The sequence below is a fragment of the Pipistrellus hanaki genome (genome assembly GCF_964339955.1).
Source record: "Pipistrellus hanaki genome assembly, chromosome: 6".
Classification (NCBI taxonomy): Eukaryota; Metazoa; Chordata; class Mammalia; order Chiroptera; family Vespertilionidae; genus Pipistrellus; species Pipistrellus hanaki.
The window spans coordinates 53,829,111-53,855,513 of NC_140508.1; the positions used below are offsets into that span (position 1 = coordinate 53,829,111).

General features: G+C 41.2%; 2 protein-coding genes across 12 annotated transcripts in view; both read left to right on the forward strand.

Moving 5' to 3' along the window:
• Positions 1-5,838, forward strand: part of RBFA (ribosome binding factor A) — a 31,499-nt gene extending 25,661 nt beyond the window's left edge. Inside the window, exon 8 of the transcript XR_014795345.1 lies at positions 5,823-5,838. The gene's annotated coding sequence lies outside the window, so the exon portion shown is untranslated. The remainder of the gene's footprint in view (positions 1-5,822) is intronic.
• Positions 4,581-26,403, forward strand: ADNP2 (ADNP homeobox 2). 11 transcript variants are annotated; one of them, XM_084888034.1, is made up of 6 exons: positions 4,872-4,980; positions 6,006-6,154; positions 6,863-6,953; positions 14,002-14,122; positions 19,234-19,323; positions 21,649-26,403. In XM_084888034.1, the coding sequence occupies exons 4-6, from the start codon at positions 14,015-14,017 to the stop codon at positions 24,910-24,912; spliced, it is 3,462 nt and encodes a 1,153-aa protein (XP_084744160.1). In that variant the 5' UTR covers positions 4,872-4,980; positions 6,006-6,154; positions 6,863-6,953; positions 14,002-14,014; the 3' UTR covers positions 24,913-26,403. The 11 variants fall into 11 exon arrangements, with proteins under 11 accessions (XP_084744157.1, XP_084744155.1, XP_084744160.1 ...); XM_084888035.1 differs by lacking the exon at positions 4,872-4,980 and adding an exon at positions 5,017-5,149; XM_084888032.1 differs by lacking the exon at positions 4,872-4,980 and adding an exon at positions 5,301-5,771.

A 26,403-nucleotide genomic window follows, 5' to 3' on the forward strand; every position in this document is an offset into this window, starting at 1 on the left:
CTTCATGATCTGATCTGTAGTTTCCTCTCAGAACGCTTTCCAGTGACCTGCACTCTAGTCATTCTTGTTTCTTTGATCCCTCTGTCTGTGGTTTGCTCCCTCCAGGCACAGGGGCTGTTCCTGATGCTTGGAGTCATCTTCTTGACCATCTCACTGCTTTCATCTGTTAATGTCTACTTGTCTTGGTTGTTTCTTCATAAAGACTGCTAGTCTAGATCTATTTCCTTTTCTTCCTTTTTCTTTTTTAAAATATATTTTATTGATTTTTTACAGAGAGGAAGGATGAGGGATTGAGAACTAGAAACATCGATGAGAGAGAAACATCAATCAGCTGCCTCCTGCACACCTCCCACTGGGGATGTACCCACAACCAAGGTACATGCCCTTGACCGGAATCGAACCTGGAACCCTTCAGTCCGCAGGCTGGTGCTCTATCCACTGAGCAAAACCGGTTTCGGCTAGATCCATTTTCTTGTTCACAGATGCCTGGAGAACCTACCTTTTATAAAAGATGTTTTTAAATTGACTTTTTAAAAAGAGAAGATGGGAGAAGGATAGAAACATTGATGAGAGAAATATCATTGATTTGCTACCTCCTGCCCCTCCCCCTTACTGGGAATTGAGCCCAAACCCCAGGCAGGAATTGAACCAGTGGCCTCTTAGTTCATGGGTCAATGCTCAATCACTGAACCACACCGGCTGGGCAGAGAGAGCCTACCTTATCTAGAAGCATTTGCCTCAGCTTATAATTAACCTTTCATTGTGCAGTTATTTCACTAATGATGTTCTCCCCACTGAACTCTAAACTCTAGGAAAGCAGGGATTGAGCCTGCTCTTGTGTTCATACTGTCTGTTTGGCACCTAGTAGACACAACCAAAGCATATGTATTATAGATCAGAGGCAAGAAGGGCAAGATTACATATACTAGTACTTTGTTCACAAATAATGTCTCTCTTTTATATAAAAATTTCAGTGGTTTTAGATTAATCTTAGCAATTTATTTTATTGTAGACTAGTTGGCCTGGTGCACAAATTCATGCAAATTGAAAGGAAATTAATTAGAAGAAATATTTTAATATCACTCTTCCCCCTTTCTCTGTAATAGAAGTGTCAACCAAATTCATGATTGATAATGACAGATCAAAACACACATGTGCGATTGGTGCAGCAAGAGCTATATATAAAGGTGTGGCATAGCATCTTCACTTTTAAACCCAACTGAACAACTAAAATCAAAGCATCAATGCTCATACTGACACCAAGGAAACTGAGAAGGCAGAACAAACTTGCCTGTGCTGTGATATGTCCAGCAGGTAGGTCCTCAGGCATAACTTCTGATTTAGAATGATTTGATGACATCTCGTTCATGCACTTTCCCAAAAATATTTTTAATTTAATTTTGTTCCATCCATTTATCCCCCCTATCCCTTCTTCCTCCTCCATTCACCCTTACCCCCACAACCACCATACTGTTATCTCTATGAGTTCTTTTTCTCTTTTTCCTTTTTTTGCTCAATGCCTTCACCCTCCCCAACAGCCTTCTCCTGTGTGTGTGTGGAGTAATCTTGACCAGTCCCACTGATTTATATTGCTTATTCCTTCTGTGGTAGGGAGTGACTATTCAGCAGCAAAGCTGTTGATTGTAAATTTATTTTATTTTTAATATATTTTATTGATTTTTTTATTTTTTACAGAGAGGAAGGGAGAGGGATAGAAAGTTAGAAACATCCATCAGCTGCTTCCTGCACACCCCCTACTGGGAATGTGCTGCAACCAAGGCACATGCTTTGATTGGAATCAAACCTAGGACCTTTCAGTCCGAAGGCTGACGCTCTATCCACTGAGCCAAACTGGTCAGGGCTGTTGATTGTAATTTTAAATGTCATTTATTATATATCCACACTTAAGTATTTAGGCACATGGTGAACTGATGTCTGCAATTTTCTTTGCTTGCATCAAAAAAAAAAAAAAAAAGGTGGATTCAGAGATAAATAGTTGGATAGCTGGGTGATATGGCAAATACATCAAAATGTTAATTTTAATATCAAGATGATGATGTTCACTGTACAATCATGTTAACTTTTCAGTATGTTCAAAAAAAATTTATGATGTTGAAGAAAAATTTAATTCCTTCAAATGTTATTACAATTTTATTACATTTAAAATTTATTCTCATTAAAGTAACCTAGGCATCAGGGAGACATAATGAATAAGAAGTCATGGTCCCTGTTGGTGTAGTACTCCCCGAGGGAAACACATGAGCAGATAAAGAACAATGCGGTGAGAGTAATGGAAAACACAGAATGCTTTGGTACTGTCAAGAAGTACCCACTCCATTGTGCCATGTTTGTATGTGTGCTGGTGGTGGTCAAGGAGATCTCTCTGGAAGAGAGGCCCACAGAGCTCAGCCTTGAATGGCAACGGAATAGAAATTAATTCAGGTAGTGGGGAGGGAAGACTTTCAATGAACAAGCACTGTCGTGTTTGCAGAAACGGCAGATGGGCTGGGATTGATCAATCTTGGAGAGCTTGTATGCCATATTGACCCTCTGAGCTTGATCCTTTGGGGGATTTTGGGTGACTGAGGGTAAGAAGGGCAAGGACAGGGTCTGATGTCGATTTAGCTAGATTACTGAGATGACTGCCTGGAGACTGCAACTGAGGCACCAAAGCTGAAGGTAAGGTAGGTAGGTGCTTGTGTTGGTGTTCCAGCTAGGAAGTGACCTGAATGTGCACATGGTATTAGGGCTAAAATTGAGAGGACAGATTTGAGAAATATTTAGGATGTAAAATTGGAGAATTGGAAATGGGGAAAATAAAGAATAGGTAAGCACACCATTTATTGTAAAAGAGGCTGTTGAAGAGGGGATGATGGGTTCAGTTTTGATTTTAATTTGGGGTAACTGTGAGACACCCAAGTGGAGCTGCCCAATCGGCAGCTAAAAAAATAATAAAAACTTAGGGAAGAGGTGGATATATTGAGTTGGAATTGAAATAATGAAGTTTGAATCTGCAGTTATGATGCGGAGTAATAAATGAAAGGCATGGGATTTTTCAATACCCAGTATTAGTCCTTGGCACAAGGAATGCAGGTAATGAATGTGGTTGGAAAATGAACAAAAGTGGGCAGGACCCAATGGACCAGCATTCCAGAGTGGTATGAGGAAAGCTGATGAAGATGCAAGGAGAGGTTGGAGAAGATTAAAGGGCATGTTAAGGGAGGTGAGGACTTCAGGAAAGGGAGAGGGGTTACAAATAGATGAGGAACAAATCTGTTCAACAGGTAGTTGACTGGTGGCCAAGCATTTCTATAGAGTGGTGAAGGTGTGGGTGAGAGAACACCAGATTGAAGAGTGGAGGGAGCAGAGGTGTTCTTTGGAGAGGTGTAATACAATGCTCTCATTGGATTATGATGGACTGGAAGGCTTTGACTTTACTTTTCATCACACCCATAAATTTTTAGAGATACATATGGGGATATTGTATCCATTCCCTATAATTCATTATCAAATTAAATCACAATTCATAAGTTTAAAAAAAGTATGCTGTCCTTCAATTATGATAAGTCAGACATTTATTGAGTGCCTGTTACGTTTTTAGTCTCTAGGCTAAAACTGAGCAGAAGGTATCAACCAGTAGAGGTGGGGAAGGGGAGGACCATGGGATGACTTGACAATGAGGTGCCAGCATGGCAGACAGACAAGGCCCAACAATGGATGGCCCAGCTCACCCATGTGGGCAGAAATAGCCTCTGAAACTAGCTCTAAGGATGATTATTGAGGAAAGAGGTGTGCATGTAGGGGCTGGGAGGTTTAAAACACCAAGTCTGATGGTCTTAGTGTTCTGGAAGAAGTAGGAGAAGACATGACCTTCCGCCGAAAAGGAAGTTGAGGAAGGGTGTTGTTGCCATGGAGCTTCAATGAAGTGAGAAAGGTCTGGAATAGTCATTAGGGACTAGGACAGGGACCCAATAAATAAAAGTAGGTGTTTATATACACACCTGGCTTCATTAAACTTCAAGCTCCCTGAGGGCGCTTGATTCAAAGAAGACCCAAAGCCATTTTGAAAGCTCCTACTCCATGTTTTCATTCGTTTTGAAAAATATATTATTGCTTCACAGTATTTAATAAATCTGGGCAAAGTGAATTTTAAGGCCACTTAGTTTTTACAAATGTATGTAATTAACTTACAAAACATACAGTGGCTCTAACTTAAAAATCAGACTTCTCAAGAAAAGGTGTGACAAATTTTTTTAGAATAGTCAGGAGACCCCCATCCAGTCAGTCCACCAAGATGAGCCAATCAAGGGCACACTTGTAAAAGTTCTGATAGCCCAAGTTCTACTGTCCAATGGCAGGGCAGGGTTCTCTTCATAGCTAGTTTCCTATTGGCTCTGACATGTGGGCGTGGCTACCCATTCCTGCTGCAGCTACTACCGTAGCTCCATCCCCATTCCATGCAAATGAGGTCAAAGATATAGGGAGCTCACGTGATTGGCCACGTGGTTGATGACCCAATTGCCCCACCCCTTCAATGATGTCATTATCCACTCAAACTCTCACGAGAGTTTGCACAGATGCTGGTAAGGGACTAGAGGGCCAGTCCACTGTGGCAGAAGGGGTGTCAAGGTAGGGGGCTCCTGCAGGACATCACCACTCCCCCACCAGAGGCTCCAGTCCAGCTTTAGGCAAGGTCCCCAAGGGGTCTGTGAGGCCCGGCCCAGGGGTCCCACGCATCCTCTCATCCTATTGGCTGACTGCACCGACATGCAAATGAGTGCATGCGTCACTTCCGGAGGCAAATCGAGCGCCATTTTCTCTTTCTGGCCGAGCTGGGAGGAGGGGACAGGGTCGCGCGGGGGTGTGCGCGCGCCGAGGCGGGGGTCCCGCCGCGCGGGGCGGAGGCGGGCGTGGGCCCCGGCGGGGCGGGGCGCGGCGAGAGGCGGCGGCGAGAGGCGGCGGCGCCCCGGGCGCCCAGCGGTAGGTACGCCCCCGGTCCGGCCCCGACGACGCCCCCGACCGGGCCCGCGAAGTCCCGGCGGCGGCTCCGCCCCGTCCCGCCCACACCCGCGGCCGCCTCACGAATCCCGCGGCGTTCTTCGGCGGCGGGTTCGCGGCCCGAACGGCGCCGGTCGTCCCTCCGTGTCACGTGGGACCGGGGTGGTCGCCGCGGGGCGGGGCGGGGGCCGCGAGGCCGGGGCGGGAGACGGGGCTGGGACTGGGGGGGACAGTGGGTGGGGGTGGGGGACGGGGAAGGGGGAGGGGGACGGCCCCGGGATGTGGGGGTGGTAGGGCGGCCCCTGCAGAGCGCACCCCGCAGCCCCGGTTCTTCTCGGACTGGCCCCGGACCGGCCTTGAGTGACCGCGAAAGTGGGCCGTGAGGATGCGGCCGCTCCTTAGCCTGCCCCGTGGTATTTTCACCCCAGAAGGAAAGGGCTGCGTGAACCCCTGTTTCTTCACCTTGGATGGTCTGATGTGACTATTGAGGATTTACATGCAGGTGTTCACATTAAAATTTTAACTTTCCATTTGCCGGTGCCGACTTGCGTGGACATAGATTGTTTGCAAAATTTCTGCCTAACATTTGGCTTTGGAATGTCCGAGATTGTAACTGCCAGTTCAAATAATGCCCAGTTGCATAATGGGAAATTATTACATATTTTAACTATTATTACTTTTTTTTTGCATTTGAATGAGAGACTCGCGCTATTAAAACTCGCTGTGATGCGAAGATGTGCAGTTTTTATCAAAAAGTAGGGCTTGAAGTCTAGGTAGGCGTTGGTGTGGAGAGCGTTTGGGGGAAAGCGAATCGTGGAAAACAGGGTCGTGGAAAGTGCGTGTTCATCTCTGGGTGGGAGTCAAGTAATGTATCCCAACTTAGTTCTGCTCCTGGAGAGTTGGCCAGATAGTGAACAAACTTTCTTTCGTTTGGAGCGGGGACTTGGTTGAGCCTGTGTTCCTGTTTTTGTTAATCCTCACCGAGGATATTTTCCCATTGATTTTAGGAAAAGTGGAAAGGAGGGGAAGAGACAGGGAGAAACATCAATGTGAGAGAGACATCAATTGGTTGCTCCCCTGACTGGGAACAGGATCAAGCCCCCGAGGGAGGTATTTGCCCTTGACTGGAACCAATCACAGACCTTTCAATCTGCAGGTGGATCCTCCATCCTCTGAGCCAAACCGGCTAGGTGTAGGGCATACATTTTTTTTGTGTGTGTGTGTTTTTTTAAGTCCCTTATTCCAATGCTTGTGCATTTCATATCGATTTTTGGAATTAGGTTCATAGCAAACTAAATGCGGATATTCTAAGTGCTTTTCTTGTATTAATGCATCCTCACAACTCCTTTATGGAGTAGGTTGCACTTTCCCTGTTTCACAGGTAGGCAATGAAGGCCCAAGGATTAAGTAATTTGGGAAAGATTGCACAACTAGTAAACTGTGGAGTTGATTGGAACTGGAGCAGAGTGGCTCCAGAATCCTTGCTGGTGAGATCATTTTGCTGTGTTGCCTCTCAAGTGAAATTTTTTTAGAGTTAGATTTCACAGGAACTCAAACGAAAGTTCTGTTGCTTAAAGGTATTATCTGATTGACTTTATATTTTAGAATGTATTTTTTTTTTTTTTTTTTTTTTTTTTTTTTACATAATGGAATATATTTAAATGGTCGTGATACTAACAACAAAGGAAAACCCTTTAAGTGCCTCTTTAGGAAATAAGTTTCTGGTACATATCAGTGGACATTTTGGTAGGTCCATGTTTACCACACTGTGAAATTAAAATTAATTTAGTGTGAACTGAGATAGATTAGTGCAGCTGCATTAGCCTGTGGGGTTTTTTGTTTTGTTTTGTTTTTTGTTTTTCAGATGTACAGAATTAACTGAGTACTAAAATATATGGAGAACAGCATCGTTAGAGGATCTATAAATATGAATACAGCGAACAGTTTCTTTCCTGGTTAATCCACTAGGCATTTTGAATGGTATCTTGCATCTTAGAATGGATAAAAAGTATAGTATTTTGGAATGAAAAATTATGGTAAAACTCAGCTTCTTTTCCCCAAAGTGATTGGCAGCAATAGAACAGGTCTCTTGAAAGGTTATGAAACTTTTATAATTGACCTATTTTTTTTTTTTGTTACCCTTAAACATTAGCAAACTTCTAAAAAGGGAAAGTTTTTTTAAAAAAATATTTCATTGATTTTTTACAGAGGAAGGGAGAGGGACAGAGAGTTAGAAACATAGATCAGCTGCCTCCTGCACACCCCCCAGTGGGGATGTGCCTGCAACCAAGGTACATTCACTTGACTGGAATCGAACTCGGGACCTTTCAGTCCACAGGCCGACACTCCATCCACCAAGCCAAACCAGCCAGGGCAAGGGAAAGTTTTTTTAATGCTTGTTTTGGGGGAATCAATAACAATGATGAGGAAATGGGGACACTTCCCATTAGGTCTCAAGCTGGTGTGGTCGGTCACATACCCCGGTTGCCCCAATCTCCAGTGGGGGGTGTGGAGAGGGCAGCCAATCAATGATTCTCTCTCATCATTGATGTTTCTATTTTCCTCTCTCCTTACTTTGAAATAATAAAAATACATATTTTAAAAATATTTACTATTCAAATTTTTTAAAAACAACAGCAGATGAACCTTTGGGAATACACACACACACACACACACACACACACACACATATGTATGTATGTATGTATGTATGTATATACACATTTATTGATTCCAGAGAGAAAGGGAGAGAGATAGAAACATCAATGATGAGAATCATCTATCAGCTATTCCTACTGGGGATCGAGCCCCAAACCTGGGCTTGTGCCCTGACCAGGAATCAAACCATGACCTCTTGGTTCATAGGTTGATGCTCAACCACTGAGCCACATTGGCTGGGACTATTCTCTAAATATAAGACAGAAGACTGACAATTCCTTGGCCTTGTTCCTAAGTCTTGAATAGGTTACTGTAGAGTCTATTTAAATTTGCTCAATCACAGCTTCATTTCAGTATCTCTTCCTGAGTCAGCCATTCTTCAGTAAACTCTAGGAACCAGCCTATCAACTCAGCCTGTTCTAAAACCGCTGCTCAGGCAAGTTCACCAATCCCTGTTCTCCATGCTTCTCAGAATCCTGTAATAATATTAGTGCTTGCTAGATAAGGCCAGACTTATTTGCAAGCAACAAATTTAACTTCCTTAGCATACAGAGGATAGTGGAACTTTAAGGAAGAAACGAAAGCAAGTCTGATTGAGTAGAAAGCATATCATAGAAATTTTTGTTCAGCCTTGCTCTGGCTAAATACGACAGTGTGGGCTAGAAAGTCACCTGTACATACTTTGTAAAGAGAGCCATCATGAGGTTTTTGACAGCTCCTCTGTTAGAAGATGCTGTTGAAGACTGGAACCCAATTCAGTGTATTTACTTTTTTTAAAGTATGATTTTATTGACTTCTAAGAGAGAGAAACATCAACGATGGGAGGGACATTGATCAACATTGGCTTAATTGACCTTTTGCCAAATATATTCAAACTTTTCCTCCTTCACCTTAGTCATTTTTTATGCTGATGTGTTCACCTGGAACATCTTGGGCTCCACCTCTGTAAGCTTCCATAGCCGTTCCGTTTTGAACCTCCATAGCCCTTTCCACATGTCTCATGAGTCTTAACGTTTTATATTACCATTTTTAATTTGTTATAAACATTTGCTATGTATTATGCTCTGTGATAGGCCCAGCCAGGCAAATAAAACATGATTCCTGTCCTGAAGTTTAGTCTAATAGGGAAAATAGGTAATTACAGCATAGATGAATGCAATGAAAGATGTATAAACTGGTTCCTCTGGGGATTCCTAGCAAGGGTGCATAGGGGAATTGCTGACTTGTAGAAGTTGTCATTTAAAATCTTGGGAGATACTGCCAAATTACTCTCTAAACATATAGAAATTATAATTTTTCTACTTACCTTCACTACTAGTGAATATTATCAATCTTTAAAAGTTATTTTCTGTAATTAAAAATTGGCATTCATTATATTACCTAACATTTTTTAATTCAAATTTTATGAATTTTATTTTTAGCTTTTATAGTTTACACATTTAAAAACTTCATTTGAAATAATTTCAGATTTATGGAAATACAGTAAAAAAAAAAACCCTCCCCCCATCATTTGAAAATAGGTTGCCAAACAAGATGCCACATTACCCCAAATATTGTCTGTTACCTCTAATAAGAACATTCTCCTACATATCCAGAACACAACCATCAAATCAGGAAATAAATACATTATCACTATGGAAGTTTTGCCAGTTCCAATAATATTTAAAGTAAAAGAATCTAGATAGAATTGCACATTATATTTAGTTATCTAGTTTCTTTTGATCTGGAACAGTTCCTTAGTTTTTCCTTCCATGATCTTTTTAAGTGTATAATTCATTGATTTTTAAATACATTCACAAAGTTGTACAATCTCACCACAATCTAATATTAGAACATTTCCAGCATCCACACACCCCAAACCTCATTCGTTTGTAGTCAGTACCTCTTCCCACCCTGGCCAACTGTTAAGCTACCCTTTATCTCTGTAGATTTGTCTTTTTTTGATGTTTCCTGTAAGCGAAATCAGACAATATGAGAACTTCTGTACCATCCTCTTTTAGCATTATGCTTTTAAGATTCATATGTGTTATAGCATCTGTTAGTACCTAGTGCTTTTCATTGCTAAATAGTGCTTTTCGTTCTGCTGTATGGATATACCACATTTGTTTATCCATTGGTCATCTGATGGACATGTGAATTGTTTCCACATTTTGGCTACTATGAATAATGTTATATTGTATGACCTGGACACTTTTGAGTATTAAAAGTTAATTGTTTTTTTACAGAGTCTCTTAATTTGGGTTTGTTTGCCAGACTTCTGTGAATTACTCTTTTTTCTTGATTATTAAGTATTTTGGGAGTAGGTGCTTGGAAACCATTTAAATATTCCATTTCTCATCAAGCTTTTGTTTATGTTTTTAAATTAAATTATTATCTGTGTACATATTTTAACATTGCCCCCCCTCCTATACATACCCTCCCTCCCCAGAGTTTTTCTCATCAAGCTTTTAATTTATTTTATTATAACACCATGGAATTAAGTTTATATTCTAGTGGGTTATGTTTTAGTTATTGCTGTATACCAAACTATCCCAAAACTTGGTAGAATAAAACATTTTATTTAAAAACCTCAATAATTCTTTGGATCAGGAGTTCCACAATGTCTGGAAAGACTCAAAGGCTGGGGTTGACTTGATTGATGGGCCATAGTGGCATCTTTTCTCGCACATATAGTTGAATATCTCTGTGTAGTCTCTGTTGGGCTAGTTTAGCTTCCTCTAACATCTTGTGTGGATTCCAGCATGATGGTCCCCAGAGGATAGGCAGCAGTGTGGCATTTTTATGGTGTAGCCTTGGATGTCATGTGGCGTTAATTCTGCCATTCTTTATTAGGTAAGGCAGCCATAAAGTTTTGCCCAGGTTCATGGGGTGGGGGCATAAATGCCCTTACTTTTTGGAAAGAGTATCAAAGTGATATTTGAGGAAGAGCACATGGAATGGAAGATACTGTTTCATTATCTTTGGAAAATTTTAGTGCATTGGCTATAATCTATTACTATCATTTATTTGATGCCCAGATTGTCCCGTATTTTGCTTGTGAGAACTTCAGGCTGGCTTCTTTTGAATTCTTTTGATATGTCTCGCCATTCTTTGACCAACTTCCTTATTTTCTGGCACAAGGTGTTCTGGGAGCATCTTGTCTTTTCCATGTTCCAGCCCTCAAATCAGCCATTTTCCCAAGGAGCACTGGTTTCTTTTAGTGGAAAGTGGTATTTAGAAATTAAGATTTGGGTCATAGGAGTGCTCGAAGTGCTATTGGGCTGGGAAACTGCTTCTAGGCTCTTTTTCTGGGCAAAGCTATGGAATGCTCACACATTTATTTTTATCTATGTGTATATATATATATATATATTTTTAAATATATTTTATTGATTTTGTACAGGGAGGAAGAGAGAGGGATAGAGAGTTAGAAACATCGATGAGAGAGAGTCATCGATCAGCTGCCTCTTGCACACCCCCTACTGGGGATGTGCCCGCAACCAAGGTAGATGCCCTTGACCGGAATCGAACCCGGGACCCTTCAGTCCCCAAGCTGACGCTCTATCCATTGAGCCAAACCGGTTTCGGCTATTTTTATCTATGTGTATATTAAAAGCAGTTAAGGTCACACCTGTGTCTTCTTTTCCAGTCAAATATCAAGGGTTTATTTTAATTTTATGCCTTTTCAAATATTTTAAAAACAGATTTTTTAGATGTAATTTACATACCATACAATTCACATATTTAAAGTGTACAATTTAAAGTGTACAATTCAGCCGAAACCGGTTTGGCTCAATGGATAGAGCGTCAGCTTGGGGACTGAAAGGTCCCGGGTTCGATTCCGGTCAAGGGCATGTACCTTGCTTGCAGGCATATCCCCAGTAGGGGGTGTGCAGGAGGCAGCAGATTGATGACTCTCATCGATGTTTCTAACTCTCTATCTCTCTCCCTTCCTCTCTGTACAAAATTAATAAAATATATTTTTAAAAAAGTGTACAATTCAGTGGCTATTAGTATATTTGCAGCTAACACCACAGTCAGTTTTAGGACTCTGTGATGCCAGAAAGAAACTGTTCCCCTAAGCCACCACCTCCCAGTTCTCATCAGCATCCCCTCAGCCTTTATTTTCTCAGCCTAGGCAACCTATGTTGTACCTTCTGCTTGTATATATAATTTGTCTGTTCTGAACATTTCATGTAAATGGAATCAGACCACTTGATTCTTTGTGTCTGGCTTCTATCATTGAGCATTATGTTCCTTGGGGCTCACCCACATTGTAGCCCAGTGAGTGCTTCATTTCTTTTTAGGGCCAAATAATATTCCATTTTATGAATGCACCCCCCCCCCCCTTTTTTTTTAATCCGTTCACCAGTTGATGGACTTATGGATTATTTCTACTTTTTGGCTATTAAGAATAGTGCTATTCTGATGGTGGGAATGCAGGCTGGTGCAGCCAATGTGGCAGACAGTATGGAGTTTCTTCAAAAAGTTAAAAATGGAACTCCCATTTGACCCAGTAATTCCACTTTCAGGACTGTATCCCAAGAAACCAGAAACACTAATCAGAAAGAATATATTCACCCGTTTGTTCATAGCAGCACAATCAACCATAGCTAAGATTTGGAAACACCCTAAGTGTCCATCAGCAGATGAGTGGATTAAAAAACTGGTACATCTACACAATGGAATACTGTGACACTATAAAAAAGAAGGAACTTTTACCATTTGCAACAACGTGGATGGAACTGGAGAACTCTATGCTAAGCGAAATAAGCCAGTCAGAGAAAGATAAATATCACATGATCTCACTCATATGTGGGATATAATGATCAATGTAGTTTGATAAACAAGAATAGATCAATCTAGAGACAAATGGTAGGGGAGAAGGGTTAGAAAGCAACCAAAGGACTTTTATGCATATATTTTTAAAAAAATATATTTTATTGATTTTGTACAGAGAGGAAGGGAGAGAGAGAGAGAGTTAGAAACATCGATGAGAGAGAGTCATCCATCAGCTGCCTCTTGCACACCCCCTCCTGGGGATATGCCCGCAACCAAGGTACATGCCCTTGATCGGAATCGAACCCGGGACCCTTCAGTCCCCAAGCCGATGCTCTATCCATTGAGCCAAACCGGTTTTGGCAAGCTACTTCTTTAGATCCTTTGCCCATTTTGTTTGGATATTGGTTTAATTATTGAGTTATCAGAGTTCTTTTTACAGTCTGGGTATAAGTTCCTTATCAGAAATACAATTTGTAAAAATTTTTCCCATTTTGTGGAATTTCTTTTAAAAAATACATTTTATTGCTGTTTTTATAGAGAGGAAGGGAGAGGGAGAGAGAGTTAGAAACATTGATGAGAGAGAAACATCAATCAGCTGCCTCCTCCACACACACACATCCTCTCCCTCCTCCCCCTCCACACACACACACACACACACACACACACACACACACACACACACTGGGGATGTGCCCACAACCGAGGTACATGCCCTTGACTGGAATCAAACCCGGGACCCTTGAGTCTGCAGGCTGACACTCTATCCACTGAGCCAAACCGGTTAGGGATTGTGGATTTGCTTTTTGCTTTTGTATGTTTTCCTTTGAAGCACAAAATTGTTTTATTTATATTTTTTTAATTGATTTTAGAAGAGAAAGGGAGAGAGAGATAAAAACATCAATGATAAGAGAATCATTGATTGGCTGCCTCCTGCATGAACCTGGGCATGTGTCTTGACTGGGAATCTAACATGACCTCCTGCTTCATAAGTTGACACTCGACAATGAAGGCTTACTGACAGGCTGAAGCACCAAAGTTTTAAGTTTTCATGAAGTCCAACTTACCTAGTTTTTCTTCTGTTGCTTTTTGGTGTCATATCTAAGAATCCATTGCCAAATCCAAGGTCATGAAGATTTCGTCTTGTTTATTTCTGACAGTTTAAAAAATTTTAGCTCTTAGGTGGAGGTGTATGACCCATTTTGAGTTGATTTTTTTTGTATGGTGTGAGCAAAAAGTGCAACTTCAGCCCTAGCCAGTATGGGTCAGTGGATAGAGCATCAGCCTGCAGACTGAAGGGTCCGGGTTCAATTCTGGTCAAGGGTCCATGCTTTGGTTGTGGACTTGATCCCCAGTAGGGGCATGCAGGAGGCAGCCTATCAGTGATTTTCTTGTGTCATTGGTGTTTCTATCCATCCATCTCCCTTTTTGAAATCAATAAAAATATATTAAAAAAATTTTTTTCAAGTGCAACTTCAATCTTTTGCATGTGGATAACTAGTTGTCCCAACATGATTTGTTGAAAATTACTCTCAATGTTTAAAAAATCCTTTTACTTATTACAGCTTCCTTTTCTTTCTTTCTAAGGAAAATTCCAAAAATGTTTCAAATTCCTGTGGAAAATCTTGACAACATCAGGAAGGTACGAAAAAAGGTGAAAGGAATTCTTGTGGATATTGGGCTTGACAGCTGCAAGGAATTGCTGAAGGTAAGAGGATATCAGTAATAGATTAAGAGCAGACAAGTTTGTTTTTATTGATTTTAGAGAGGAAAAGAGAGAGAGAAACATCAGTGATGAGAGAGAATCATTGATTGCTGCCTCCTGCACCCCCTACTGGGAATGGAGCTAGCAACCCAGGCATGTGCCCTTGACTGAAATTGAACCCAGGACCTTTCATTCCACAGCTGGACACTTCTATCACTGAGCCAAACCAGCTAGGGCAGCTGACAAGTTTTTAAAGTGACTTTTATGAAGGGCTTTTTATGGTCATTAAGTTTTGTTTTTTTGTTTTTTTAATTTCAAGTTTTGTGTACTTTGTTGTTGTTGTTGTTAAGTCTCACCCAAGGATATATTTTCTCCATTAATTTTTAGAGAGAGTGGGAGGGTTGGGAAAAGAGAGCGAGACTGACAAACAGACTGACAGACATGGATATGAGAGGTGGGATCAAACCTGCAGCCCAGGAATTGAATCCATGTCCCTTCAGTGTAGTGGTTGACACTCTAATCACAGCCACACCAGCCAAGGCACTTGCATTTTTAATTTGCTTTATTAGAGTTTTACTTTGAACATTGTACCCGCATTAACTGTATACAAAGGACATTTTCAGATACCAGAAATAAAGCATAAAAGCGTTCAGACACTGAATATGTAAGCTATATATAGTCATTAGTTTTAAAATACTGTTGACCCTTGAACAACAGGGATTTGAACTTCACGGGTCCACTGGTACACAGTTTTTTCCAATAAATATATAGTCAGCCCTTTTGGTTTCACATATACAGATCAACCTGCTGCAGATCAATATTTTTGACCTGGGCAGCACCTGGGTCTCCAGGCCCTCGCATGGCCCCCTTCCCCCGAGTCCCCACGCAGAAATGCAGTGAGTGCAGCAGGATGCTGCAGGCCAGGGCACAGCCTGGGCCTCTGGGCTGCCTAGTGGTGCCGCACTGAAGCCGGCAGGCAACGTGCTCTCTCACAGATCGGCTCCTTCGCAAACCTATGGGGAGCCCAACCGGCCCTTGCAGTTCTGGCAGCTGTGGCCCTGCTCACCCAGAAGATGCTGTGCGGCTGCGGGCAGGCTGAGCTGTTGTCCTGGGGAAGGGTAGCAGGGGGAGTGAGAGTGAGCTCAGCAGACAACCCGTCACCTCCACCCCCAGGTAACTGGAGAGAGGTTGTAGAGGATCTCCAATGCCCGCGGTGTTCTGCTCCACCCTGGTGGTCAGTGCACATCATAGCTAGATTCCCAGTCTCCGAAATGCCACAAATTCTCCTGAAGCACTTTTTAACTCCATCCTATACAACTGATTCATGGTTTTCCTTTTCATTCAGTTTAAAATATTTTCTAATTTCCCTTATGATTTCTTCTTTGATCCATGGATTATTTAGAAATGTGTTTAATTTCTAGAAATTTTGGATTTTCTCTCGATACCATTTTTAAAAAATATGTTTTTATTGATTTTAAAGAGAGGAAGGAAGAGGGACAGAGGGATAGGAACTATGATCTCCTGGTTCATGGGTCAACGCTCAACCACTAAGCCACGCTAGCTGGACTAGAATTCTTTTTGTTAAAGATTTATTTAATTTTTCTCTGGTCAGAGATTATACTTTATAATTATTTCAGTCCTTTTAAATATTATTTTATAGCTCAGCATGAGTCCTGTTTTGGGAAATGTATCATGCGTATTGAAAAGAATTGCATTTTGCTGTTGGTGGAGAGTTCTATAAATGTCATTTTGTGAAGTTGTTAGTGGCGTTCAGTATTCGTACTGCACCTCCATCCCCGTCACCCCCACTCCCAAGAACCAGCGAGAGGTTGCAAAGCATTTCCAACGCCAGCTTTGTTCTGAGTGCCACCCCTAGGTGCTCAGGGTTGATCTCTGTCTTCCCTGAAGTCTCCAGCTGTAATTTTGGATTTAATTTTTTCTCTTTTCAGGTCAATCAATTTTGCTTCATATACTTTGAAATTCTTTTAAGTGCATACACATTTAGAATTGTTGGGTTCTTTTGAAGACTAGACTTTCTATTCATTTTTTAAAATTGATTTCAGAGAGGAAGGGAGAGGAAGAAAGAGATAGAAACATCAGTGATGAGAGTGATTTATCAGTTGCCTCCTGTATGGCCCCCACTGGGGATCAGGCCCACAATCCAGGCATGTGTCCTTGACCAGAATCAAACTCAGGACACTCAGTCCACAAACCGACACTATCCACTGAGCCAAACTGGCTAGGGCACATGCCTTGTTAACATTCTTTTTCCCGTGCTGAAATCTGCTTTGTTTGAAATCAATGTAGCTCCTTCAGCCTCTTTTGATTAATGGTAGCATGATATACCTTTTTAAATCTTTTTACTTTTATTGTGTCTTTATTATTTATTTATTTTATTTATTTTTATTTTTTTATTAAGATATTATATGTGTACATACCATACCAATCTCCGCCCCCGCCCCCCTGTGTCTTTATTATTTAAAGTGAGATTTTTATAGATAGCATTTTTTAGTCTGTGTCTCTTAATTTGAGTATTTCAAACTAGGGTAGCCAACTATGGCCCCAAATATGGGCCATATTTGGCTGTTTTGTAAATAAACTTTGTGGGAAATAGCCATCCTTGTCAGTTTTTCTATATTGTCTCTGGCTGCTTTTGTGCACAATGGTGGATTGAGTGCTTATGTCAGAGACTGTATAGCTGATAAAGATTTAATGTTATCTGTTCCTTTAAAGAAATGGTTTAACACAGCCCCTGCTACTTAATGTAATTATCAATAGGATTGGGTTCAAATCTCCCATCTTGCTATTTATTTTTACTTATCTCTCTGTTCTTTGTTCCTTTTTTCTTTTTCTGCTTTCTTTTAGATTGAATATTTTTTATAATTCCATTTTCACCTCCATTTTTGATTCAATAGCTCTGTGCTTTCATTTACCTTTCTAATATAATACTGTTTGCTTCACATGTGATATAAGAACCTTACAGCAGTGTGCTTTTCCTCCTCTTCCAGCCTTGGTGCTATTGTCATGTGTCTTATTTCTGTATGTTGCAAACCTCACAATATACTATTTCCAACTTATATACTTGTAATAATGTGTACTTTTCTGTAGTTCTGAATTGACTTGGTAAGCAATGTGTTAGCACAGGTATATTCAGAAACAGCAGTTATATTAGTTATCTTTCTTTTGCTTAACTAATATTTGTTAATATATTAAAAAGACCTTTGCCCCTAGCCAGGAGGTTCAGTTGGTTGGAGCATTGCCCTGTACACCAAAAGATTGCGTTTTTTTTTTCTTCAAATTTAATAAATCTTTATTGCTCAGATTATTACAATTGTTTCTCTTCCCCCCTCCCCCCCCATAGCTCTCTTCCACCTGGTTCCCACCCCACCCTCTGCCCTTATCTCCCCCCCCCCATTGTCCTCATCCATCGGTGTACGATTTTAATCCAGTCTCTTCCTGCACCCCCATACCCCTTTCCCCCTGATAGTTATCAATCCATTCCCTTTCTTTGCCCCTGATTCTATTATATTTACCAATTTATTCTGTTCCTTGGATTTTTAATTTACTTGAATTTTTAGATTCATTTGTTGATATATATGTATTTGTTGATCATAATTTTTTAAAAATATAGTTTATTGATTTTTTACAAATAGGAAGGGAGAGGGATAGAGAGCTAGAAACATTGATGAGAGAGAAACATCAACCAGCTGCCTTCTGCACACCCCCTACCGAGGATGTGTCCGCAACCAATGTACATGCCCCCGACCGGAATAGAACCTGGGACCTTTCAGTCTGCAGATTGACGCTCTATCCACTGAGACAAACCGGTTTTGGCATGTTGATCATAATTTTTATCTTTACTTTTTTTTTTCTCTCCCCTTTCTCTTCTTAAAGAATACCTTTCAGCATTTCATATAATACTGGTTTGGTGGTGATGAATTCCTTTAGCTTTTTCTTATCTGTGAAGCTCTTTATCTGCCCTTCAATTCTGAATGTTGGGAACAGTAATCAATTTAAAAAATATCCTCAGGTGAGGATTAAAATTAAATTTATTATAAGGACAGTGATATAATCTGTGAAAGAAAAAATACAGAAAATTATTTTTTTTAGAAAATAAAATTTTAAATGCCATTTTTCTACCATTCAGAGATTACCATTATTAACATCTTAGTGTGTGTGTGCAGTCTTTACCAATTTAAGCTTATATTGACCATGCTTTTTTATTACTTTGCTTTTTTTCTGTGACTTTAAACTTTCTGTGTCATTAAATAATTGTCTTACCTATTACCCAGTTTATGTTCAGATTTCTACAGTTTTTTCCCAAATTTTTTACATTTGAACCAGGATTCAGTCTGGACTCCTATCAGATCTGGTTGCTAGGTTCTCAATGACACCATCTCCTTCCATCTCCTCCCCTGCTGCCATGTTCGACACCCCCTGGTCTACGTGGTCTGCCCTCTTTGTGGCCGACACCTGGTGCCCTTGGTTCGCACACACTCAAAGCTCCCACTTTATACTCTTAGCACTCTGAAATTCTTTCCCAAAGTACTCACCACTGATTCGAGGTGGTGTGTGCTGATTTTTTTTTTTCTTTTAAAAATTATTTGTGGGAAATATATTTCTTATGAAGCTATAATTTTAACTTGGATTATTTCAGCCTATTCCTTGGGTTTTATACACTGAGTGGCCAGATTATTATGATCTCTGAATGCGTAATAATCTGGCCAATCAGTATATATATATATTAGAGACTGGGTGCATGAATTTGTGCATGGGTGGGGTCTGGCCAGCCTGGCCATGGGGAGGGGGCATGGGCTGTTGGCCAGCCTGCCTGCTGGTCAAATTCCTGGTAGAGGGGACAATTTGCATATTAGCCTTTTATTATATAGGATATACACTGAGTGCCCAGATTATTATGCTTTCAGAGATCATCATAATCTGGCCACTCAGTGTATACTTAATGGTTCTGTCATAGTTTGCTCAGGATCTGCATTTTCACTTCACTTTCCCGTGTAGATTTCTTTGGTACCAAAGTAATCCCACCAGGTTCTAATGAAATATTTCTTTATCTGCTGAAATTGCATAATTTTTCTCTTTTTCTCTCATTTTGAAAGGACCTTAAAGACTTTGATCCAGGAGAGAAGTACTTTTATAATACATCATGGGGAGATATTTCTCTCTGGGAACCTTCTGGAAAGAAAGTGGTATGTATTTTTGTATTTGATTTTCATGCTTCCTCAAAAGTTGAGGGTAAAGGTTGGTTCACTTCTGAGGGATGTATGTCACTTGTACTGGGGTTACTGATGAACAGATGGGGAGGAGGTGAGATGTGTGGCTTGCTAATACTGTCTCGCAGCCTATGGTTTCTCTTTTGTTTTTTAAAAAGTTTCAAAGAACAGAGCTTGCTTACTTTGATGAAGTCTAGTTTATTATTTTTTTCTTTTGTGAATATCTCTGGTGTCACAGTGAAGACGTTTTCTCCCTACCCAGAGACCTATTCCACATTACTAGATAATAACATACAGTTGTTAATGAGTTTTGTTGATTCTTTCGTTAAGTGTAATTTTTGCTGAGTATCTTGTTTTCCAATACAGTATTTCATTGACTATAAGACACTTTTTTTTTATTTCTTTATTGATTAAGGTATCACATAGTTGTCCTTAACCCTCCATTCCAATCCCCCACTCCCCATCCCAAGACACCCTTTTTAATGAACCTTTAATAAAACTAAAGTCATACTCCACTTAAACTGTGTGTTTAAGTGACATCAGTTGTAAAGTATTCCCAGATTTCAGAGATTTATGGGGTTTTTCAGCCCTGGGTTTATTATAGTTCCTACCAGAAATGCCAGAATCTGGGGTTTCGCTAACTGCAGAGAAGTAGCAAAATGTTGTTGGGTGTGTTTGGTGATTTCTCTAACCTGTGACCCAAGAGGAGCAAGCACACGAGTAGGAGAGAGACGGTCACAGAATGGGGGCACCTGTGTGTTATGAGAAAGATTGTTCACGAGAGCAGATCTAGGAAGGATGGGTCTGAACTGTCGCCACTGTGTAGCAAGGATCAGTGTCCCCACATGGAACAATATCTGCACAGCCCATGGTGGGACCTCAGTGAAGCATTCAGTCTGTTCAGGTCTCACCCTCCTCCTTTGTGGAATGAGAGCCAGGTGTTCTGTGGTTCACATCTCCAAGGTCTAGAGACTCTTGAGACCAGGGGGTGCACTGCTCTCACATCATCACAGACGAACAGTTTATTGCATTGCACTCCTCTGTTGGCCAGGGTGATTCAAGTATATGTTCTTATGCCCTGAGCTTGTTGAATCCCCCATCATGTGCCTTAAAGAGAAATTCCATATAGTCAGCAATATATTCTGTGGCTTGAAACTTACCTCATGGTTATTTGTGGTGATTTTTGGCATAGTCCCTCTTTATTTACTATTTGTTACATAGTTTATTGGACACTTATACTTGCTGAGCACTGTCAGTGTGGTTCTTACCTTCCCCAAGAATAGAAATAGGAAATAAAAGATAGTAATGATGGGTTTTGTAATTTGCAAGTTAGGTTATTTGTAGATAAGTTGCAGAGGCTTTAGAATTTGGAATAAAAACAACATTGGAGAAAGGATGAAGCAGTTACGTAATTCAAAATATAAGGACTAAGTAATGAGATCTGTGGTTTTAGTGGATTGTTTTAGGCACATCATATGTTTGTATGAACTGTGGGCTAAGAATAGTTGTTACATTTTTAAATGTTTGAGAAGGAAAAAATGAATATTGTTTTGTGATGTGAAATTGATAATGAAATTTGAATGATGTTTGTAGTTTTATTGGCACAAAGCCATGTTCATGGATATTCATGTCACCTATGGGTGCTTTTTTTTTTCCTTTGAGCTATATTTTTTAATTAAATCTTTATTGTTGAAATTATTGCATGTGTCCCCTTTTTCCTCCCATTGACCCTATCTAGCCCTTCCTCACTCCCTGCCCCAGCTGTGGGTGCTTTTGTCTTACCAAACAGCACTGAGTGATTGACACTGAAGCTCTTGGGTGGCCCACAAAGCCTAAAATACTTATTCTCTGACCCTTTAAGGAAAATCTTGCCCTGACTTAAAACACATTGTTCTTGCCCAGTTGCTATGGCTCAGTGATTGGGTGTCAACCTATGAACTAGGAAGTTACTGGTTTGATTCCTGCTCATGCTCAGAATGCGGACTTGATCTCTGGTAGGGTGTGTGCAGGAAGCAGCTGATCAATGAATGATTCTCATCATTGATATGTCTCTCTCTCTCTCCCCCTTCCTCTCTAAAGTCAATTAAAAATTTTTATATATATGTGTGTGTGTGTATATACATACATACACACACACACACACACACACCCCGTATGTATATTTGAAAACACATTGTTCTCTGAGGGGTGATAGAGTTAAATTATCTAGCATGTTAAAAAAGAGTCATATACTTGTGAACTATAGGTATATCTCACATATAATAGCTTTATTAAATGATGCTGGACTTTTTCTTTTAACAGAGATACCGAACAAAGCCATACTGTTGTGGCCTCTGCAAATACTCTACAAAAGTGCTTACTTCATTCAAAAATCATTTGCATCGTTACCACGAAGATGAAATTGACCAAGAGCTGGTGATCCCTTGCCCAAACTGTGTATTTACCTCTCAGCCCAAAGTGGTGGGACGGCACTTCAAAATGTTCCATGCACCTGTTCGGAAAGTGCAGAACTACACAGTGAACATCTTAGGTGAGGCTAAGTCATCCAGGAGTGATGTCATCAGTTTTACATGTTTAAAATGTAACTTTTCAAACACTTTGTACTACAGCATGAAGAAGCATGTGCTGGTAGCCCATTTTCACCACTTAATTAACTCCTACTTTGGTCTACGAACTGAGGAAATGGTTGAGGAATCCAAAACGGATGATCCCCCTTCTACAGAGAAGATGCCACCCTCTGACAAGTATTACTGTAAAAAGTGCAACGCCAATGCCAGCAGTCAGGATGCATTAATGTATCATATTTTGACGTCGGATGTACACAGGGATTTGGAGAATAAGCTTAGGTCCGTGATTTCAGAACATATTAGGAAGACTGGACTTTTGAAGCAAATGCATATCGCTCCCAAACCAGCTGAACACGTGACCATACCACCAAGCAGAAGCACTCCGGGTGTCCCTGCCACATCTTGCTTTCACCTCGCCTTACCGCCAAATAGTCAAAACCAGACTGTTGTCCAGCCAGTTCAGGGCTCAGTCCAGCCAGTGACTGTGGCCTCAGGTGCTTCTGGAAGCCTCACCCATTCTCCGCCTGCCACTGCCCAGTCCCATGTGACTCTCATCTCCAGTCCCCTGCCTGGGGGCCAGAGCAGTCTTGCTGTGCCACCCTCAGGACCGCAGCCTGTCTTCCTTTCTCACGGAGTCCCACTACATCAGTCAGCAAATCCTCCTGTGTTGCCCTTGAGTCAGCCGGTTAGACCTGTCAGTAAGTCTGCTGGTACAGGTATCTTCCCCATAAACCAGACCATCTGCCCAGGGGTTTTACCCCTTAACCAGCCTGTTGGGCCTGTAAGCCAACCAGTTGGTTCTGGGGTTCTTCCAGTAAACAGATCTGTTGGGTCCACTGTCCTTCCTGTCAGTCCCTCTGTCACCCCTGGGGTTCTTCAGGCAGTCTCTCCAGGGGTGATTTCTGTAAATCGGACTGTCCCTTCAGGTGTCCTTCCTGCAGGCCAAATGACCCCGGCTGGGGTTATCCCTTCAGGACAGACAGCAACTTCTGGGGTTCTCCCTGCTGGCCAGATGGTCCAATCTGGGGTTCTCCCCATTGGCCAGACAGCTCCTTCCGGGGTTCTCCCCCCTGGGCTGACAGTTCCATCACGGGCACTCCCTCCTGGCCAGACGGTCCCCCTGCGTGTTCTCCCTGCAGGCCAGGTGGTTCCACCTGGGCTCCTTTCTCCCAACCAAACAGTCTCGTCAAGCATTCTCCCTGGGAACCAGGGTGTGAATTCTGGTGTGCTGCATCTTGGCCAGCCAGTCATGTCAGGAGTTCTTCCTGTGAGCCAGCCAGTGAGGCCTGGGGTCGTGCACCTTAATCAGTCTGTGAATACCAACATTCTGCCTGCCAATCAGCCAGTTAGACCTGGTGCTTCACAAAACACAACTTTCTTGACATCAGGCTCCATTCTAAGGCAGCTGATACCTACAGGGAAGCAGGTGAATGGGATTCCCACATATACACTTGCTCCGGTATCTGTCACTTTGCCTGCACCACCTGGAGGTGTTGCAGGTGTCGCCCCACCCCAGGTGCCCATCCAGCTCCTGCCGTCTGGCACAACTGCACAGATGGCCAGTCCGATGGCTGGCATGCCCTCTCCCTCAGTGGTGGTGAATGCAGCTCCAAATGTGTTCATTCAGCCCTCCTCCTCTGCAGCAGAGCTGAGCCCAGTGCTCAAACAGGCGAAGCAGTGGAAAACCTGTCCAGTTTGCAATGAGCTCTTCCCTTCCAACGTCTACCAGGTCCATATGGAAGTGGCTCATAAGCACAGCGAGTCCAAATCTGCTGAAAAACGGGAGCCAGAAAAACTGGCTGCATGTGCGCCATTTTTAAAGTGGATGAGAGAGAAGACAGTTCGGTGTCTCTCTTGTAAATGCTTAATATCGGAGGAAGAGCTCATCCATCACCTACTGAAGCATGGCCTGGGGTGCCTGTTCTGCCCACGCACTTTCCACGGCATTAAAGATCTTTCAGAGCACAGTAGGACCATGCACCTGGGGAAGAAGAAGGTACCTATGGATTATAGTAACAAAGGTTTCCAACTGGATATTGATGCCAATGGCAACCTGCTGTTTCCCCATCTTGATTTCATTACCATGCTGCCAAAGGAAGAGTTGGGGGGGCGGGAAGTCTACTTGGCAATACTGGCTGGGATACACTCCAAGTCACTCGTACCCGTGTACATTAAAGTGAGGCCTCAGATCGAGGGTGCACCCAGCAAACAGGCATTGACCTGCCCCTTTTGCTTTGGCACCTTTGTGACAACCGAGGCCTATGAGCTCCATTTGAAGGACAGGCACCACATCATGCCAACAGTCCACACAATCTTGAAATCTCCAGCTTTCAAGTGCATCCACTGCTGTGGGGTTTACACTGGAAACATGACCCTGGCGGCCATTGCCATCCACCTCCTGCGCTGCAGAAGTGCTCCAAAGGACAGCAGCTCAGACCTGCAAGTCCAACCGAATTTCATTGAGAACAGCGAGCTGCTTCTAGTCAACGATGAGGTGCTGCACGACTCCAGCTTTTCTGTAAAGAGAAAGCTGCCTGATGGCCACTTCGGGGCAGAAGACCAGCAGGAAGGGGAGCAACAACTTCTGGCCATAAACACCGATGTGTCCCCAGCTCCGGAGAAGGTAACGAGCGTCGTTCCTCTTAAAAGACAAAGGAATGAAAGCAGGACGGAGGGACCACTTGTTAATGATGACGCTCTTCAAATTTTAGCATTAAATCCCAAAAAATATGAAGACCGTTCTTATGAAGAAAAAAAGCAGTTTCTTAAAGATTATTTCCACAAGAGACCATATCCTAGTAAAAAGGAAGTAGAGCTGCTGTCCTCACTCTTGTGGGTGTGGAAAATTGATGTGGCTTCATTTTTTGGAAAAAGAAGATACATTTGCATGAAAGCAATAAAAAGTCATAAGCCTTCTGTCCTTTTAGGCTTTGATATGTCTGAACTTAAAAATGTTAAACATAGATTGAACTTTGAGTATGAACCACAAAACTTGTAAAAAATTAGGAAATTAGTTTTTTTAATTGAGATTTTTAAAAATGTTATTTTTTTCACTGTATGTTGAACTAATCAATTTCAGTGGTCTTTATGCTGCTCTTTAGAGGTATTTCAGGTGCTCAGCAAGACTTCGTATGAAGTAGTGATAGTTCTTTTATAATTCTCTGCAGTTGGATTTTGTCACATTATTTAGTTTTTTTCCCTCTGTTGAGTAAATTAAATCTTTCGATATTATGTGCACACCTTGTTTTTCCAGTAGTGTCAGGATCGTATGATAAAAACTGAAATCCACATTTGTTTGTTTTTTCACTTAAGGAAATTTCAGCTTATTTCAGATTATTAATTAACTGCAAATCTTTGATCTCCCTCAGCTTTACACCTAGCTGCAAATGATGCAGTAAATGTGTAGAGAAGTAAGCACAGACCTTTGTGTTGTGTGCAGCTGCTAAGGGTGCATGGCATTCACTATGCTGTTTTATTTTTGTAAGATATTTGCTTATTAGATTAGTTTTCATTTAACTTTTTTAAGGTTTGTCTTAGCCATTTTTTTTTTTTTTTTATAACTCATAGAAAACCAAATGTTTTTGTTTGTTAAAAAAATATAATGAACCTGAAGTCTGGTATTTTAGCTCATAAGAGTTATATTACAAATAAAGTAATTCTTTTCAGTGTAGACTTCTCCCCTCTTTTTGATATGGTGATAAGTCATATTTCCATTCAAAGGTAAGACAACAAATCTTTAGTGCCTTTAGAATAAACATTGAAAATACACACACAGACTCTCCTACTAACCTAACTGTTCACAAACCAGTGAAAGGGAAGGACCATGTTACTCAGGAATAAAATTTTTACCCCTGAGTGTGGATACTGAAATATTAACAAGTTTTCAGGGACAAGGGAAAATCAGTAGACCTAAGAGCTCTATGTTGGGTCAAGTTCCATGGTTGGGCCATTAATTTTTGACAGTTTCCCAGAAGTCAGCATATTCATACTAGGGAAATGGATGTTCCATAGCCCAATGTCTGACTAATGGGATTGGTATTGGGAATGAACTCCCATTCTTTTACTGTTCCCTGGACAGTTAAACCTCGGGGTGTTTTTTTTGTTTTTTTGTTTTTTTTCTTTTCACATAACGGTATAAAAGAACTTAAAGCACCGGAACCAGTAATGGAGACTGACCAGGATAGATCTTAAGTCATATTTTTTGCTGGTGACACACAGCAGAGGGATCTGTCCAATGTATTCAGAGGATCTGACAGTCTCTGGAAAATAAGATAATGTTACTATATGGATTTTAAATATAATACTTGCATGTAATTGCTATAATGTGTATTTTTGGGGCAATTGTGAAACTGGTCTGTGATTGTTGGTGTACTCTGTTGTAAATTCAAAAAGAGCTTGTTGAAGTTTATTTTTTTTTTTTTACCCTGTTGTTTTCAGAGTGTCTATTTTGAATTAAAATTTGTTATACCACTACAAATAGAACTGTTCA